Below are 19,289 nucleotides of genomic sequence, written 5' to 3'. Positions count from 1 at the left end.
ATAGGTTTGTTGCTTTCAGCAAGTTGGAAACAGAGCGGGTTTTTTTAAAAAAGGAAAGGAAAGCCATAGTCTGTGGACATTAGGGCTCTGCACTGAATTTGGCAGAGGCACAAGCCAAATAAGGCATATTCTGAGGGCTTTGGGTCTACAGATGAAACAGAATGGACTGGCCACAGATGAGATGTGGCAGGTGGAGGACATCAGGTATGAAGCGAAAGCAGGCAGAATGCAAAGCCTGGACATAAGGGAAGTAGGATATTCCTGCCCATGGCTCCTTTGCAATTTGTTTGTCTTGCATGCATGGAAACTGTTCATGAAGCAGCACTGGCCAGAAGCACGTAGGATCAGGTCCTCCAGGATCTGATTCTGCACAATGCTGTGCACTTGCCAAGTTTTTAAAGCCTGTAGTTCTGCTTGTTTTGGAGGCCAAGGAGGATGGACTCTGGGGCAGCACAGGGCAACTTGCCCTAATCTGGGGGCCACAGATTGAGGCCACAGGGTGGGTACGAGGTTCCCTGCATGACAGTAGTAGACATCCAGTTGACCTGACTAATCCATCTTCAACAAAGTTTTATTATTCCTTTATTCCTTTATTATTCCTTGACCCAGATGTTGTGATGGTTGCAACGGTCTGTGTTACAGCACAGCATATATTTTTCCAGTCCTGTTTTCCTATACCTGACGGTTTCACACTTCATAGTACAGCCCCGGTCCACATTGACAACAGAAAGCCCTGGGAAAGAAAGAGAAAAAGGCATCATGGTTATCTACTATGGCTGCAGCATGGTTACTAACAGGAGTGAACATTTACTGTATTGTCTTCAGTGCCTGTTATGGACCATTTGTTAAAGGCAAAACAAACCCAGGCATCTAATCCTATTGTGCATATTTGATTTAAACCAGGAATAGGCAAACTCGGCCCTCCAGATGTTTTGGGACTACAATTCCCATCATCTCTGACCACTTGTCCTGTTAGCTAGGGATCATGGGAGTTGTAGTCCCAAAACATCTGGAGGGCTGAGTTTGCCTATGCCTGATTTAAACCAATGTTTTTATTTATGTTGGGTTATATCTACAAGTCCCTTATTTTCCAAGGGCAGTCTTGAATTTACAGAAGCCATCCCGGTTTCTGATTTTATCTGGGAATGTCCCACTTTTCTTTGAAGGTAAAGGGACTCCTGACCATTAGGTCCAGTCGTGGCTGACTCTGGGGTTGCGGCACTCATCTCGCTTTATTGGCCGAGGGAACTGGCATACAGCTTCCGGGTCATGTGGCCGGCATCACTAAGCCGCTTCTCGCGAACCAGAGCAGTGCACGGAAATGCCCTTTACCTTCCTGCCAGAGCAGTACCTATTTATCTACTTGCACTTTGATGTGCTTTCGATCTGCTAGGTTGGCAGGAGCAGGGACGAGCAATGGGAGCTCACCCTGTCGCGGGGATTCGAACCACCGACCTTCTGATCGGCAAATCCTAGGCTCTGTGGTTTAACCCACAGCACCACCCGCGTCCCACTTTTCTTTAGGATGTCTCTATTTTCATTGGATAAATGTTGGAGGGTATGGAGTTATGTGACCTCCTCTGAGCCAAGGAGATAAGTAACTATATAACCTTTAGAAGACATCTGAAGGGAGCCCTGTATAGGGAAGTTTTTTTAAATGCTTAATGTTTCATTATGTTAAGATTGGAAAAACTGAAAAACTGAGAGAATCAAAAGGTACAGATTCCTCCATCTCTACAAAGGCAAAGACAGCATCTCTAATCAATCCTACCAGGGTACTCACCTTTAGCAATCAGCTGAGTATAGCAGAATTTATATTGCCCAGCCCTGCAAGTTTTTGCAGCATGGACACATGTGTTATCGGTTTTAACCTTCCGACAGTAATGACACACAAAACTTCCAACAGCTAAGAAGAATAGAAAGGAAGAATATTAAGCAATGGATAAATTGAGATTGGTCCCAAGACAAACAGGCACCACCATTTTTTTGGGGGGGTGGTGGAAACAAAGGATGGAGGTGTGAATGACCTATGTAATGAGTATAACAATCATATTCATTAGAGATTTGTGGTATGAATGGAGGAATGAGTGTAGGCCTGTTTTTAGGATGAAGAACACCGCTCTAAAATGGCGTCTTGCTAAGAAGTGGGAAGCATTTGGGAATAATCTGTCCCTTCCAACTTTCTTGGCAACTGCATGAAAGATTGGTGCGCTCATCCAAAACCAGGATTAGGAAGGGTAGCCAGTGTCGATATCTCCCCATTCACAGAGTCATTGTGCATATTGACCAGCTTCTGTGGGGAAGTTTGACATTAGCAGCCTTTTAGAAATACTGTTTTGTACAGCTAATTTCATCCATTCACTCAAACTTCACATTTCAAGCAATCCTTTTGCTGTATGGATGGTGTCAGGAGCAAGCTCAATCATATCTATTTCATATACTTGATAGTGAATGACACCTAATGTAAATCCCATCTCAGTAACAATCCTTCCTCATTAATTTAACAACACTGCTAATTTCATTCATTCCTACTGACACCTTTCTTTTCTGAGACTGCCCTTTGGACTGGTTGGTCAAAAATTTAACTAAGCATTTCCAATGTCTTTCATACTAACAATGCCCACCATATGTTCTAGGACTTACCCATGTCAACGTAGACCAGGGCTAAAAAACCTACTGCAAGAACCTTGTTCATCTTTAGTCCGTTTTCCCAAGAAATGGGGGGTGAGATGCAAAGGGGGACTCAAAGTCAAATAGAAGCACAGGTGTTATGAAGTCGCAACCTTCCTACCTTGCATGATCAGAAGAAGAACACTTTGGGTGGATTTAATTTACTGCCTGAGGGCCAATGAGTTTATTCTTTGAACCTTATTGGCAGTGAGGACTTAGAACAGCTTGGGATTCAGGTGTGTGCCTTAGATCTTCAATGTACATGCAAAAGAATACTGTGTGAAGTGTCATTGCTGGGGCAGTCCATAAAACCCTGCCTTTGTCCAAGGTGCATTGCAAGTAGGGATGGTCATATATATGGATTTTGGATTCTCTTCATTTCTCATTCTTCCAGTTACAGTGGTACCTCGGGTTAAGAACTTAATTCATTCTGGAGGTCCGTTCTTAACCTGAAACTGTTCTTAACCAGAAGCACCACTTTAGCTAATGGGGCCTCCCGCTGCCGCTGCGCCACCACTGCACTGCACACGATTTCTGTTCTCCTCCTGAAGCAAAATTCTTAACCCGAGGTAATATTTCTGGGTTAGCGGAGTCTGTAACCTGAAGCGTATGTAACCTGAAGCATATGTAACCCGAGGTACCACTGTATTAATTCAGTTGTACACATTTCTTCAGAAATTTGTGGATTGTTACTATTAAAAAAAATTCTCATGGAAAACCATCTGTATTTTATCACAAATTTATACTGATAGATACTAAGGATGTGCATGGAGTCCATGATCTGATTTGAGGGCCTGATCCAGTGTTTTTGGAGTCCCTGATCTGACCCAGGACAATCCAAGGACAATTTAAAGCATGCCATTAAAAAGGGCATGTCTTCCAACCTAAAATTGGAGTGTTGGGAAGGGCATGAAGCTTTGGCAATCATCGGCAGGATCGTCCCAGAGCGCTGGAAGCATAGGTGCCATTTTGCACCGAATATTGCGGCTGCCCACATTGAAGGGCTTCAACTTTGTCCATTGACTTTGTGGGGGGCCCAGCCCCACAAAGATATTATTGTGGGTGCCTAAGCACCCACAGCCCCCTGGAGTTGGCTCCAGTGGCTGGAAGGTAGGCATTCTGGCACGATAATGCTGAGAATCGCCAGAGCGCTAGACCAGAAGGTGTTTTGGCACAATCCTTCTGATTTGCTTCAAAGTGAGTGTCTTTCGGTCTGGCTCTCTGGCATGATGACTCACACCAGATTGCCAGACAAAAAAATAGGACATTCCAGGATCCAAACAGAAGTGGGGATTGGCTTCTGTGATCCGGGATGTCTCGCTTAAAATGGGACACTTGCCAGTTATGAAAGTGCGGGATGCAACAGGAGATCTGGGGCCTAGTGCAAAATATCTAGGGGCCAGCCTGCTGCCACCGTAGCCTGCTGCTGCCTTCTCCAAGTCTCCAGCTTTCATATTTTCAAGACAGAGGAATGTGTGTTGTAGGGTTTAGTGCACAGGGATGTGGCTTGCAAGGGAGCACCTAGCAGAATTTCACCACCTGTTTTCATGTCTCCTTCCTCTGTCCCTCCCATCCATAAGTTTAATTAGGGTGTTTTAAAAAAACACAAACCCAAATTGAATATTTGCCCCATCCCCCAAATTGATCCAGGACCAGACCTGGGGTGCGGCGGGTAGTCCCTGGTATGTTCAAAAGGATTTGAAAGCAAAGAGACAGGTCTATTGATTTATGTTCATCTAACAATTCAGTAAAAGGTGCTTGAAAATGCATATCATACCCAATAACATTTACTAGAGTAGGAGTTGTCAGTGAAGTGCCCACTGTGGTACGCACAGAGACCTGCCGAATCCTTCTCTGCCATTTGCTAGACCTGAATTTAGGCTTGATGAAAGCATTCTGTTAAAGCCAGTGGAACGGCTTGTGCTGTGTGGTTGGTGGTGGTGAACAGGCCAGAAATATCCACTCATGGTAGACCTTTTATTAGCCCATCTGATTCTAAGGGGCTGTGACAGGTTCCAAGAAAAGATCTCTAGATGACTATATGAATGTAGGAGGGTACATAGAGAGATGGGGGACATTCCAATGCAGTATGTAAATATTCTTCCAGGAAAGTGTCCCTATATTTGTCTTTTATTTTTCCACATGAGTTGAGATGGGTCCTGAGATGATGGGCTCATATGCACATCCACTCGTCCCATGACTTTATGGCTTTACTAGAAGAGACAAGAACATTGTCGGTTCACTACTCACAGCAACGTATTTCATGCAAGTAGTCAAAAGCCAGAAACTTTAGAAACCTCTCGATTTCACAGACTCACCCTCAATAGCTAGGAATGCGCACATTTATTTATTTATTTATTTATTTGTCCAAAGGTTATGAAAATTGCAAAAGTCTTCCACACATCACAACAGCTCTTCATCATACGTTCCAGAGATCCAGATCGTTGCACAATTCGTATCCACAGCACAACATATGTTCTTCATAGTTGTTTTTCATGATCTTGAAGGTATGACAGTCGCTGTTGCAGCCTCGGTCCACACTTGTAACTTTGCCATCTGTGGAGTGATGTGACAGAGAAAAATTCATCATGGACCCTGGGCAGATCTACACTCATGGTTTTTAACGCTAAGAATGAGTTAAGGAATGGTTCTGACAACTATATAGCCATATGACATTCTGCTCTTTAACGATGTCTGCAGAGCAACTAGGAACCAGGGAGACAGCAGGGAGGAAGCAGAAGAGACCATTTCTATTTTGACATTTTAGAATGATATTTCTAATATTGTTCTAATAACGTTTAAAAGGTAAGTGTAGATCCAGCCCCCCTCTCCCCATCCCTACTAGCAATTTAGAAGCTGATGTGCCATGTATGTCTGCTCCATCCCTGAAATAATATTGAGAAAAAGCACCAGATGGTGCCAAGCATATTATCCACACACCCAACTCACATCAAGAGGGTTGAACATTACCATTTCATCCTGTAGTTCCCACACAGCTGATTTTCCTACTTCATTAAGTTCTCCTGCCTCCCAAAAAGCATCTGTTTGTCACCCATCAGATATTTCAGTGGCCTTGTAGTCTCCAATACAGAGGTGGGTAACCTCAGGCTCAGGGGCCAAATGTAGCCCTCCTAAACTCTCTCCCTCTCTCTGGCCCTTGGGACCCTGCACAGGCCACAATCCCTTTGTAGCCACACCCTCTTTCTTCAGGCCACACCTCCCTCTGCCCTTGCTTTGCATTCTCCTTGAGTGAATGTTTTCACCTCACTGTAAATGTATCATTGAAGCCTGATAATAATTGCTTCTTGCCTGGATGGAGAATAGAGAGAGAAAAACGTTTGATCATAGATGTAGAAAGAAGTCTGATGTGCAAAGGGAAATGTATGTGCGTTGCTCCACCCACCACTGGCGCATGGCCCCCAGAAGTTTTCCCAAATAGGCTGAGAAAGATTCCCCAAGTCTGCTCTAATAGGTGGCCCAGTTTCAAAAAAAAATAATTTAAAATAGCTCTGGTGGTGGCCGGAATATGGTTGCTTGCCTAGTATTTATTACACGTGCGTGTCAAGTGTGTGACAGCACCTACTGTAGCTTCCACCAAGAGAGATGGACGAACAGGAGAAGACAGTGTGGCAAGGCACCATCACACACTTGACCTTTGATGGTTCTGGCACTGTTGCTTACTGGAAGTTAGAAGGGAGAGGGAGGTGGCAGGGAGATGGGTGCAGGAATGCCTGATCACCTTCTCCTCACCAGTGGGGAAGTCAGAAGAAGGCTGCATGTTGTGTGAACCATGTTAAGTGCAGCTTGCAGCAAAGAAAAAAGGAGGGAGATGTGCTCTTCTGAGTTACACTTAAATGGTGAGGAGTTGCAAGAAGTACAACCTTACCTTGGTTGATGAACATATTGCAAGTCAAACGTTTTGGTTCCTGAATGCCGCAAACCCAGAAGTGAATGTTCCGGTTTGCGAATATTCTTTGGAACCTGAATGTCCAACGCCACTTCCGTGGCTTCCGATTGGCTGCAGGAGCTTCCTGCAGCCACTCAGAAGCTTTGCCTTGGTTCCAGAGGTAGAGCTAGCTCCTCCGGCACCCGGAGCTGTGCACATGCTGTGCACCCGAGGACGGGACCATGGGGGCAGGGCGAGCATCCCAGGGCGCAAGCTGCCTATGGAAGGCTGCTTCCTGGGTGGGTGGGGACGGAGCCGTGCTGCTTTGCCAGCAGCCTTCCTCCCTTCCCTCTTCCTTTTGACAGCTGCAGGAAGGCCCCCCCCCCAGAAGAACCCTGGGAGTAGGCGCACCACCTGCCCACCACTCCCAAGCCTCCCCCAAGCTGTCAGAACAAAGGGGGAAGGGGGGAAGGGTGCTGGCAAGGCGGCGCAGCTCCGCCCCTTCCCCCAGCGGCTCGGGGTAGGCTTGGGAGTCGTGGGCAGGCAGCACACCGAATGTCACCCCTCTCAGTGATTACACCCGGGGCGGACTGCCCCCAACGCCCCCTTCCTCCACCCATGTTTGGTTCCCGAATGTTTTGGAAGTCGAATGGATTTCCAGAATGGATTCTGCTCTACTTTTGAGGTACCACTGTATCATAATTGGAGGGTGGGGGCCTTCTACATACGAAGCAATCAGGGAGAAAGAATTTGAGCCAAGTCAGCACCACCGTTTACTGCACAAGAAAGGAGTTTGGGGGGGGGCAAGGGCCCTCACCTTTTAGCTGCTCCACTAAGCTCTGGATGCTGTGTCTGTGATTTCTCGATTTTCAGATCTTGCTCTTTCGCCAGCCGCCCTTTCTTGCTGCCGCACCTGACATGCCAGCAGCTCTTGCTCTCACTCTCTCACTTCTGCCAGCACAAACTCTTTCTCCCCTCCCCCCCGACCCACCATTTGCCCGCGCAAGCTATGCCTGCCCACGGCTCCGCAGTGGGACAAAAATGGTGGTGGTGGGGAATGACGTACAGTGGTACCTCGGCTTACATACGCTTCAGGTTACAGACTCCGCTAACCCAGAAATAGTACCTCAGGTTAAGAACTTTGCTTCAGGATGAGAACAGAAATCGTGCAGCGGTGGCACAGCGGCAGCAGGAGGCCCCATTAGCTAAAGTGGTGCTTCAGGTTAAGAACATTTTCAGGTTAAGAACAGACCTCCAGAAAGAATTAAGTTCTTAACCCGAGGTAGCACTGTACCTTAAAGGGCCAGTGAAGGGAGAGGGAGATGGAAGGGAGGGGATGATAACTTCCAATGCAGGGGGAAAAATGCCTCTCATATTAAAACAATATGGGACGCAGCAATTTACTTTGAAAAAAGGGGACAACTCCATATTTTAAGCGATGGGTGGCAACCTTATATACTGGACAATTTACACATCATACTGTTTCATTAGTTGTTCTGTGTGACTTCCCCAGGGCTCCCACATTACTGCAGTTTGGAGGGGCTACATTGCAGCAAAAGTGAGACATAAAAGCCCGCAGAACATTTGCAGCATAAAACATTAAGAGCAGGAGGTTACAAGAGCTTCATAAGCACAAATCACCATGAATGCACTGTGAAAAGGATGTTAGGGGGGGCTCTTAGCCTCTTCGATAGCCTCTTGAGCCTGGAAAGCGGAATTTAGTCTAAACAAACAAAGGAACAAATCATCCCTCTGCCACTCTCAAACATTAAACTGTTCCTACTGGACTCACGTTGAATAGTCATTCGTGTGAAGCAGTATCTGTCATTCCCTGCATCGCAAATTTCTTGGATGGTCGAACAACTATTATCATACTCAACATTCGGACAGTAGAGGCACCAGAGGGCTTCAGCTTGGCAGGGAGAATGAAAAGAGGAGAAGAAAATGTTAAGCAAATGACTGGTTAGAGAGTGGCTCCCAGGAAGTGAATGGTAAATAGCTAAACCCTCTTTGAATAGCAAGACATGCAGTGGTGGATGAAACCATGAAAAGGCAACCTCAGTGGTTGGGATAGGGATGAAGGACACATTTGAGAAGTGGAGTGGTGCCCATCTGAAGGCAGCCCTGTTTAGGGAAGCTCTTAATGTTTGATGCATTACTGTATTTTAATATTTTAATATTTTGTTGGAAGACACCCAGAGTGGCTGGGGAAGCCCAGCCAGATGGGTGGGGTATAAATAAATTACTACTACTACTGCTACTACTATTATTAGAACCTCTTGCTCCATTCATATTGTTACCTAAGGTCTCATTTTTTTTTATTTACTGCTCATATAGTTTCCCCGTTATAAGACTTCCTTTGGCAGTTCACAAAGCCAATAGAGCAAGCAAGTGCCAAACAACTGCCAGAACAAACTCTTTACAATTCAGTATATAACAATAGGGAACTTTAAGAAAGTTATTTTCAAAATCAAAACACAATTAAAACACAGTGTAAAAAAAACTTAATTAAAACTGTGAGACCCAGACTGTAAAGCATGCTATTTTAAAAGCCTGGGGAGCCACAAAGATGGTATCCCAAAGATGGTGCTTGAAGGCCAATGCCACTACCAAGAAGGCCCTCTTCCTTTTGAAGGAAGGGCTGTAGCCAAGTGGTAGAGAATCTGCTTTGTAGTTCCACTCTATTATGTTTTGTTCTTCTTGACTGTGGGACTTACCCAGTGCTATTTTTCTAGAAGCAGAGGTGCCCAAGCTCACCATGAACACCTCCCCCATTCTCTTAGAATGGCAATGGTGCCCACCTGAGAGGTGCCGGAACTGAGTTCTGGTGAGTTCCAGTTGAAAAAAGAGAGCCCTAGACTTACCTGAATCAAGGTAGAGAAGGGCTAGGAAGCCTATTAACAGAACTTTGTTCATCCTTAGTTTCCTTCTTTCAAGCCAAAGGAGGAAGAGAAGCCAAGTTAAATAAAAGGAGAGAAGGAGAAAAATTGCAAGCTTCCTACACTGGGTGATGGTAAGAACAGTGTGGGTGATTCTAACATTACACCTGGGTCCTGGTGAGTATATTAGAAGCAAGTTGGCAGTGAGGGTGTAGAACATCTAGAGGCTCACGGACATTTGTGAAGTTTTTTGCCGATCCAATTGCTCAAATTCGTAAGGAGTAGCAGGGTCAGAGCAGGAGGGGGTTGGCTGTGCATGCTTCCTCTGGGGTGCAGGAGCCTTTCCTTTGCCCTCAGGGCCCTACTTACCTGGAGCCATGCTAAGAAAATGTACCCTACTCCCCATACTAATCCTCAGGTTGGAGAAGAACATGCAAATATAAAAATCTCAACATGAGCTTTGTGCTTGAATTTCATGGATGGTGGCTCCTCTCCACTTTCCCCTTTTCTGCTGTTTATCTTAACTGCAAGAGATGTACCTGATTAAATGAGTGCATCAGTACAGGACATGCTCAAAAGGAATCACAAGTACAATCATGTCAAGATTGCTTTTGCAATGCTTTGTTAATGTTATGTATATGCACTTGTTAAGCTGTGTGTGTAGGGGAAGCAGTCAGAGATGCCATTTGTGTTAGGGAACGTAGAAGGGCAGCAAATCATAGATCCACTAAACCAAGTACCCTCCAGATGCGTTGGCCTACAACTCCCATCAAGTCTTCTCATTGCTTTTGGTAGCTGGGGTAATGTAGCGTCTTTGAGTTTTGAGTTTCATTCTCCCTCCCACAAAAAAAGCTCAAGCTCAACAACTTTTGTGAATCTTACTTCTAGAACTATGGCAACCCTAACTAATGGGAATATGTTTTTGTAAATTACTTTGAGGGTTTTTCTTTCTTTCAGTCAAGCAGTATATAAATAAATAGTCCAAAAATAGTGCAAAAGCAAAAAGGAAACTCTCTCTCCTCCCTCTCTCTGTATCACAATGCAGTTTTAGTGATAGTTACTGCAATTTCATGGAAGGGACCCTGATAATAATCTAATCCAACTCCCTGCGATGCAGGAATGTACAGCTATCCCATATGGAGATAAAATAAAAAAGATCTCCAGCTCTACTGGAACTTCTGGGTATCTGTGGTATTTGGTTATCTTTTTTTCCCTTTAGTATTTTACTGCGTTGGTCTTATCTTGTAAGTCATCTTGTTATCTTGTACGAAAGCTGCTCTATAAATGTTTAAAAGCATCAGTCCAATCAATCTCACCACAGTGGTGAAAACTGACCAGGTGGTCTTTGTGTCTGCTTGGTTTTCTTTCTAGGTGCTAACTGTTGATGGTCAGCTTCAAGTCCCAGTTTTTGGAGAAGAGGAGGTTAAGGGGTGATATGATAGCCATGTTCAAATATATAAAAGGATGTCACATAGAGGAGGGAGAAAGGTTGTTTTCTGCTGCTCCAGAGAAGCGGACACGGAGCAATGGATCCAAACTACAAGAAAGAAGATTCCACCTAAACATTAGGAAGAACTTCCTGACAGTAAGAGCTGTTTGACAGTGGAATTTGCTGCCAAGGAGTGTGGTGGAGTCTCCTACTTTGGAGGTCTTTAAGCAGAGGCTTAACAACCATATGTCAGGAGTGCTCTCATGGTGTTTCCTGCTTGGCAGGGGGTTGGACTCGATGGCCCTTGTGGTCTATTCCAACTCTATGATTCTATGATTCTATGATTCTCCCTTCTTATGCTCCACAGTCCTTAAACTGGATATAGTCTGGACAGCTCTGGATGTAGAGACTGCTCTTCAGATAAATAACCCCCTTCTGTAAAGTGGGACACATGAACCTCCCCACTGAAACACCACAATGGGGTGCAGCTGGTGAAATATTGTGCCCAGTATAATTATAATAATATAATATTTGGCTTCCAGCAGAATATTAAAATACAATGATTTATCAAATATTAAAAGCTCCCCTAATTCTCAAGGTAGAAGGCATTACCTTCTAAAGAAATGGTTCCAACCCACCCACCCAACACAGAAAAAGTGGGGACAGCGTAATTTCTGTAGGATTTCAGCATACAGATGGGGGGGGGGGATCAACAGAATGTAGCTCCTTTCAAAATCTGACAGCTAGGCAGGAAGGGGTTGCCATACATCCGAAATGCCCCTGACAGAGCCAACAACTTTTGTGTCCGGATTTTTGAAACATGGCAACCCTACATTTCCCCAACAGATTGAGATTTATTTATTTTTTAGTCATTACAAGGCAGAAGTGTTTTAGTGTGAATTCCTTTTAATATACACACTTGCCCTCAATTTTCTCCAGTATAATGCATTTTTGACATTAAGTCTCTACCCAGGCCTATGGCTATCAAATAATCTACGGCCTGTGAAAGTGTCGGGGAGGGAACTGTTATTATGATAACTATTTTATTACTGGACTGTCTGTCAGTATGTTTTGTATTATGTTTTTTTATCATTGATGTTCTGTAATGTGTTTTTAATGTTGTACATTGACCTGGAATCTTCTGATAGAGGGAAGTATATAAATGGAATGAACAACAATAACATATGCGTTTATAGCCACACTTTCCACTAATGTATGCATTTTTGTACAGATTATTTGGTTGGAGGGCTGTGTTAAAAAATCCACATGTGTGAGGGCAAGTAATAGTGACCATTTCTCAAAAGAAATCACTCCATATCTAGTAAAGCTATTAATTTTTCACCTTTAATTTAACAATGCATCTCATCACACTTGTTCCTATTCACAGCTTTCTCTTCTGCTCTTTTCCAGTCTGGATGATGGAGTGATCAAAGTTAACTAAGTGAATTCCAACCTAATAATCCCTTCTAAAATGTTTTGCTATTACAGTGGTACCTCAGGTTACAGATGCTTCAGGTTACAGACGCTTCAGGTAACAGACTCCGCTAACCCAGAAATAGCACCTCAGGTTAAGAACTTTGCTTCAGGATGAGAACAGAAATCTCGCGGCAGCAGCAGGAGGCCCTATTAGCTAAAGTGGTACCTCAGGTTAAGAACAGTTTCAGGTTAAGAACAGACCTCCAGAACGAATTAAGTTCTTAACCCGAGGTACCACTGTATTGTATATGAAAACACATACACACCTGCATTGTATCAAGTCTAACTAGCTCAGTACTGCCAATACTGATTGACAGCAGTTTTCGAGAAATTCAGGGTAGGGTGTCTCTCAGCCATACCTAGAAATGCCAGGAATTGACCCTGAGACCTTCTGCTTGCCAAGCAGATGCTCTACCACAGAACTAAGGGCCCTTCATCCCTCTTGCCCCAGGGGTTTGTACCTGTATCAAAGTACAGCACAGCTATGAAACCTATTGACAGAACTCTACTCATCTTCCATTACTTCTTCCAAGGTACCATGAGGAGAGAAGCAGAGGGCCTCAAGGTCAAATATAAGCAGGTAAGGGCAAATAAAGAGCTTCCTATAAAGGATTCTGTAAAACAACAACAACCCAACCCCCCCCCCCCAGTCTGGACAGATTTCATTTTGCATGCACAGTTGATGAAGGGAACGAAGAACAGGTAGGCACTCATGTGCTTTTGGCAGGTGTGTTGTGTGGTTGGGAAAGAATGATGTAGGCGAGGCCATTTGCCCTGCATTGGCCTTCAACCCATAATGTAAAAGAGTGGGAATTTCAGCTATCAATAGCCTCTTTTGACACCCACCACTGCTATGCGAAGTGATAAAAAAAGGTATTAAAAAAAGTGTTTGTCCACATGGCAAGCACACATTTGGAAACCCAATGCCCTTATACCTGCAGAGGTATTAGATTAGCTATAGGTACACACTGCGGCAATCAAACATTTGCTGTCACTGAATCAGGCTAAGGACTCATGTGCACCCTTTTACCAGTCAAGACTTTCCTAGAAGAACAATTGGGACTGTCGTTTCTTAAAGGCACTTAAGAGTTAGCATTGCCCTCACAGGGCTTCACTTCCCAGAGTGGTTTAACAATCCACCCCTCTCCAAGGAAACTCTGGGAATTTTAGATGAGCAAGGGGAATATGTATGTTTGATGTTTTATTATACAGATGCAGGTGGCGCTGTGGTCCAAACCACTGAGCCACCTGGGCTTGCTGATAGGAAGGTCGGTGGTTCAAATCCCCTTAACGGAATGAGCTCCCGTTGCTCTGTCCCAGCTTCTGCCAACTTAGCAGTTCGAAAACATGCCAGTGCAAGTAGATAAATAGGTACCACTGCGGCGGGAAGGTAAACAGCATTTCCGTGCGCTCTGGTTTCCATCACTGTGTCCCATTGCGCCAGAAGCGGTTCAGTCATGCTGGCCACATGACCCAGAAAGCTGTCTGTGGATAAACGCTGGCTACCTCAGCCTACAAGCGAGATGAGCGCAGCAACCCTATAGTTGCCTTTGACTGGCCTTAACCATCCAGGGGTCCTTTACCTTTACCTTTTATCCTTTTTATTATGTTTCTGTATATGCTGGAAGCCACCCAGAGTGGCTGGGAAAACCCAGTCAGAAGGGCTGGGGAAGAAATAATAAAAGTCTTATTAATAATAATATTGGTCTCTTAACTGCTCCCAGCACTCACATCAGCTTGAGTAGCACAGTGCTTATAATGTTGGACCAAGCCACCAAATATTAGGTTCTTAATACCCATTCAGCAATGACAGACTCTCCAAGTGTCTCTATTTTCCAGGGATGTCCCCGATTTAGAGAAGCCTTCACAGTTTCGGATTTGATCCCGAAATGTCCCACTTTTCCTTAGGATGTCCCTTTTTTAATGGAGAAATGTTGGAGGGTATGAAGTTATCTGACCCCAGAGCCGTCTGAAGGTAAACCTGTATAGGGAAGGTTTTTTCAAAAATGTTCCATGTTTTATTGTGTTTTTATATATGTTGGAAGCTGCCCAGAGTGGCTGGGGCAACCCAGTAAGATGTGTGGGGTATAAATCGTAAAATTATCGTTATGGAACAGAACATCCCTATTTTCAGTGAAGAAATGTTGGAGGGTATGCAGTGATACTCTCTAGGTTAATACAGGCCATTTACTACCTCTCAGTCTAACCTTCCTCACAGAAGAAAATGAGAACCATGTTCGCCTCCCAGAGCTCCTTTGACAAAGGGCAAGATATAGAGAAATAATAAATATTGGTTCCGTAGTGAGACAGTCAACAAAGTTTCAGTGGTTGCCATTATATGGCCCAATTAGTCATAAGAGCCGTCCTCAACCTGATGCCCACCAAATGTTTTTGACAACAACTCCCATCAACACATGCCAAAGAATAGCAAGAAGACTATCTGTTGTGTGGCACGATTTATTAACAGAACTGTTCAAAAGCCAGAGGGGGTGAAAGTCCACCTGCTTCCACCAACCGATTCTCAAGAAACAGTCATTCATTATTAATTAGTCCAGAAGTTGTGATTGTTGCAAAGATCGTTCACACAACACAGCGAAGTCTGCGACATCTTTTTCCCCTTATGTACAAAGCTGATGCACCTGTTAGTGCAACCCCGGTCCACATGTACAAAACCTGCTGTAAAGGGGGGGAAACCACAATTTTTACATTTAGGAAAATTCAGCCATTTGCAGAGGATACATTCCTTCCCACTTCTTAGGGGGTGGGAGCAGAAATGGAAACAAAGGTTATTTCAGGCTTATTGGGATGTAGCCTTAAAAATCTTTTTCAAATTCGTTGACCATTTCTGTTCATCAGCAGAGGTTTAGCTGAGTGAGGTGGCATGGCCAGCATGCTTTTCAATGACTTCGGTTTATAACTTTCTGTCTTCCACCTGGTAGCTGTCATTTTACCGCCAACTCACAAAAGCCTTGACCTATGGCATGCACAGGGTGTGTGATTGCGGCCCAAACTATAATTCCCCATATTCTGCATGATTATGCAAAGCCTATGCTTAATGAAAGTCAAGGAAAGGAAATCTATCTGACAAATGTTGGGAGGTATGTAGGATTGCCGGAATTGCCTTTGCAGATTTCCTATAAAATATAAGAATGCATTTCACAATCTCATATCAGTTGTGTTTTATCATGGCACATGGATGCATTAATGTGCACACATTACCTGGCAATTTTAAAAAATCTGATACAGCTGTAAAACACCCAGGAGCCCTGTCACCAGATGTCTGACAATCCTAGAGATATGGGCTTCCTGCCTTGGCAGCAGTCATAAGGGTTATGTTGCGCTCTGGAAGAGTAACAATTGCCCCCTGAACTTACGTCCGTTAAGTTGACGAGCAAAGCAAACTTCCCAAGGTCCAGTGGTGCATTGCTTTTCAGGAACCATACATATGTTGTTACTTGAAACATTTGGACATTCAAGGCATCTAAAATTTCGAGCTAGACCAGATAGAGAGGAGAGGAGAACAGTCAGAATAGGCCATGGCCATATAATGTTTGAAAAGCAAACCATCCAACTAGATCAATGGCAGGGTGAGCTCCCTCAATGAGATGTGCAGAAGAGTTTTGTGTGTTTTTAAAATGAGTGTGACTGCTTCTAAAAACTTCAGATGGCAAGCAACATCCTAAAAGAGGTACACTCTCTTTTCTCTCTCACAGGAAGGATGTCTATTCTAAGGCAAGACTACAATGCATACACCACCTGAGAACAAAGCAACTATCCTTCTTGCTTAAAAGCTGTCTAAATGTACAGCCAGCAGTGGTGATGACTTTTCAAAACAATAACAACGGATCACTCTTTAATACAACTATTCTTTTTGCACCTTTAATTCTGACAGTTTCACTTATTTCTCAAGAATGAATGGTCTAATAAATCAAGTTTTTCTCTCAGAGACTTTTGTCCTGACAGCTCCCCTAGAAAGGGGTTTTGTTCTTGCCTTGGGCTAGATGATCATCGGTGTCCCTTCCAACTGTACAATTCTATGAATCCTCTGTGGCTTACCTGTAACACAGCAGAACACGACTAAGAATCCTATTACTTGGATATTTCTCATCTTGACCCAGCCTTTCCTGTGGAAGATGTTCTTCTTCCATCCCAATGCAGGAGGCAGCTTTTCAAGAATTCCTCCCTGGAGGGAAGGACAGATTCCTGTCACATGGTCTTTATTAGCCAATAAGCTCAGGGGAGGGGTTTCCTGTAAAAGGTGCCCCTTCTTCAAACTCTTCCTCCTTCCTCATTCCTCTTATGAGAGGAGCTTCTCTGTGCTGGTTAGGTTTGGATTAGGTCAAAGCTCAGGCCACTTTTCCAACTTGGCCCCTGGCACACAACTTTGAGGGGACGCATCTAGGCGCCTCATGGCAGGCTTCTGCATAGAGGCCAGATCTGCAGGGCGCAAGCCGCACCCAGGCCAGGCCCTTAGAGGTGGGTGGTGCCACCATCTCCTTCTTCGCATGGCCAGTGAAGGGACACCTGAATGTGCCTCATCCACTGGGTCAGCCAAGAGGGGGGGTGAGGAGGAGGGTGCCACCACCATCTGAGGGCACCAGTGGCACCAGCATCACCACGTCTTTCCTCCACCAGGCACCAGCACATGAGGAAGCTGCAGAGGCAATTTCCTTGGCGCCAGCCCAGTGCAGCCAGACTGACCAGTCCACTAAAGGGGAACAACATTTGCCCTGTCCCGGGCGCCAACGATCTATGGTATACCACTGCCTTTGTTGGTGACTATGTTTGTGTGTTTTGTCCAAACTGCGGGAGGCAGTGGAAGACAAAAGTGCCTGGCGTGCTCTGGTCCATGGGGTCACGAAGAGTTGGACACGACTAAACGACTAAACAACAACAACATGTTTGTGTGTGAGTGTCTTGTCACCATGCTCATATAACCAGAGGAAGTTCCTTTGTAGTGCAATGTGGGGTATAGCCTTTCCAAGATTCTGACTCCCCAAAAGTCGTAGCCTTTCTCCTGTCACCCACACTTGCATTCATACATTTCCACTGACTGAAAGACACTGTATGATGCTTCTGTCCATCCCCTCTGCTTAGCCAATCACAGCTGTCACTAAGTGCAGCATGTTTCACCCGTGTCTCTCTGTGTGTTTTTTTAAAAAAAGATCCCCCAAAGTAACCATCTCATATTGGAAAGGCTTGGGTAGGGCAGCAGGACCCTACAGTCATGTATAATACCCCCCTCTTTCCTCCTACTAGCTAATCAGAAAACAGGAATTTCATTTGAGTACACAGAAAATGAGCATAAACTCAGGCAGAACTATGGACGCCAACACAGCTATCAGACATTTACCAATATGTGGTTGTTTCTCTTTGAAGTCTGTGCTGATCCCTCACTTTCAGGAAGTGCAACTCTCAGCATTAGCGTCGGAGGACTGCATCACAATATTCAGATAATTGCAAGTTTTGAAGAATAGTTCTTTTTCCATTCTCAGGTTGGTTCAGAATGTGTGAATTGGATAGAAATTCCGCTGAGGAAACCTGATCTTTAATACCGAATCGGAGCAAATGTCAATCAGGTTTTTCTCCAGATGAAGCTGTGCTCTGATTTATTGCTAAAGAGCAGGGAAGTTTTTAATGTTTGATCTTTTACTGTGCTTTATGTTTTTAATTTGTTGGAAGCCGCCCAGAGTGGATGGGGAACCATATGGGAGGCATATAAATAATAAATTATCACCACCATCATCACCATCATCACCATCACCACCATCATCATCACCACCATCATCACCATCATCATCATCATCATCATCTGTAAAGATCCCTGGTGACTAGCCAGCTTCCCAGCAGTAAGCAGACTCCCGTCAGTTCAATATAGATTTTATTTCAAAATAAACATCCCGAGCTGAGCTTCATACTCCTCTCAGCAACAACAGATGCCCTAATCTTAATCCAAGTTCTGCTTCAGCAGGATCTACACCAGAACCTTGTGTGTCTGCCCCTCCCCTTTCGCTCCTCCTTAAAGGTAAAGGGACCCCTGACCGTTAGGTCCAGTCACAGACAACTCTGGGGTTGCAGCGCTCATCTCGCTTTATTGGCCAAGGGAGCCGGCGTACAGCTTCCGGGTCATGTGGCCAGCATGACTAAGCCGCTTCTGGCGAACCAGAGCAGCACACGGAAACGCTGTTTACCTTCCCGCCGGAGTGGTACCTATTTATCTACTTGCACTATGACGTGCTTTTGAACTGCTAGGTTGGCAGGAGTGGGGACCGAGCAATGGGAGTTTACCCTGTCATGGGGATTTGAACTGCAGACCTACTGATCAGCAAGCCCTAGGCTCTGTGGTTTAACCACAGTGCCACCTGCATCCCTTTCACTCCTCCTTAAGGCATTGCAAAAGCCGAGTCAGAGAACTGAGAGTTTTCATCAGCTCTTCTTCACTGTCATAGGATTGAGCCCCTCTCTTATCTGTTGTCAGCCTGGCTTCTCCTTGGCCATCTTCCAACCATCCCTCTTCATCTGAGCTAGGAGTGAGAAGGGAGGGCTGTGGGGTGTTAGCTTTGAAAAACAGTCTGTCTCCCCCATCTGAATCGTCAGCCTGTGAACTGCTAGCTCAGAAGTTTGGCCATTCTGTCTCCTCAGTAGATTCAGCCTTCTGTTCACTCTCCAAGGATAACTCTAGTGCTGGGTCCTAGGGGGCCACCTTCCTAACATCATCATTCTTATTTCCAATGGAAAGTAATGGGGCAAGGGGAAAACCACTCAGAACCATACCTAGAAAGTGTGGAACAAGCAGAAAACCACTTGGACCCATGCTCTCTAGGCATGGGACAAACGAAAGTGCGGGTGAGCCCTCAGCCTCAGCCTTGGATTTCCCCAACTTCCATAAATGAAGGAACTGCACGAAATATTGTCTGAAAATAGGTATGAGTGAATCTGTCAGTTCTGG

The 19,289-nt window shown here is 44.8% G+C and overlaps 2 protein-coding genes and 1 long non-coding RNA gene across 3 annotated transcripts; all 3 read right to left on the bottom strand.

The window, feature by feature from the left end:
- Window positions 1-441: 441 nt before the first annotated feature.
- Window positions 442-2,737, bottom strand: LOC308574242 (short neurotoxin SNTX11-like). Its single transcript, XM_081171899.1, has 3 exons — window positions 2,644-2,737; window positions 1,784-1,906; window positions 442-733 (listed from the first exon to the last, which is right to left on the bottom strand). Exons 1-3 carry the CDS (start codon window positions 2,693-2,695, stop codon window positions 594-596), a joined length of 315 nt encoding a protein of 104 aa, XP_081028025.1. The 5' UTR covers window positions 2,696-2,737; the 3' UTR covers window positions 442-593.
- A 2,288-nt stretch (window positions 2,738-5,025) lies between these two features.
- LOC308574440 (prostate and testis expressed protein 14-like) lies at window positions 5,026-9,604 on the bottom strand. The gene is made up of 3 exons (XM_081172263.1): window positions 9,421-9,604; window positions 8,349-8,468; window positions 5,026-5,226 (listed from the first exon to the last, which is right to left on the bottom strand). The coding sequence occupies exons 1-3, from the start codon at window positions 9,470-9,472 to the stop codon at window positions 5,090-5,092; spliced, it is 309 nt and encodes a 102-aa protein (XP_081028389.1). The 5' UTR covers window positions 9,473-9,604; the 3' UTR covers window positions 5,026-5,089.
- A 5,190-nt stretch (window positions 9,605-14,794) lies between these two features.
- Window positions 14,795-16,493, bottom strand: LOC308574048. The gene is made up of 3 exons (XR_014002318.1): window positions 16,397-16,493; window positions 15,715-15,834; window positions 14,795-15,016 (listed from the first exon to the last, which is right to left on the bottom strand). It is a non-coding gene; the product is annotated as an uncharacterized lncRNA (long non-coding RNA).
- Between the last annotated feature and the right edge of the window lie 2,796 nt (window positions 16,494-19,289).

The sequence above is a fragment of the Podarcis bocagei genome (assembly GCF_964188305.1).
Source record: "Podarcis bocagei genome assembly, chromosome: 15".
NCBI classification, from domain to species: domain Eukaryota; kingdom Metazoa; phylum Chordata; class Lepidosauria; order Squamata; family Lacertidae; genus Podarcis; species Podarcis bocagei.
Note: the sequence above shows the minus strand (reverse complement) of the source record. Positions and strands in the feature narration are given on the sequence as shown.

Coding starts and splice junctions, on each gene's coding strand:
- LOC308574242 (XM_081171899.1), bottom strand. CDS start 2,695: ATGAACAAGGTTCTTGCAGTAGGTTTTTTAGCCCTGGTCTACGTTGAC. Junction 1,907..2,643: donor CCTGGTCTACGTTGACATGG/GTAAGTCCTAGA, acceptor TATTCTTCTTAG/CTGTTGGAAGTTTTGTGTGT. Junction 734..1,783: donor TACTCAGCTGATTGCTAAAG/GTGAGTACCCTG, acceptor TTTCTTTCCCAG/GGCTTTCTGTTGTCAATGTG.
- LOC308574440 (XM_081172263.1), bottom strand. CDS start 9,472: ATGAACAAAGTTCTGTTAATAGGCTTCCTAGCCCTTCTCTACCTTGAT. Junction 8,469..9,420: donor CCTTCTCTACCTTGATTCAG/GTAAGTCTAGGG, acceptor CTCCCTGCCAAG/CTGAAGCCCTCTGGTGCCTC. Junction 5,227..8,348: donor CACACGAATGACTATTCAAC/GTGAGTCCAGTA, acceptor ATCACTCCACAG/ATGGCAAAGTTACAAGTGTG.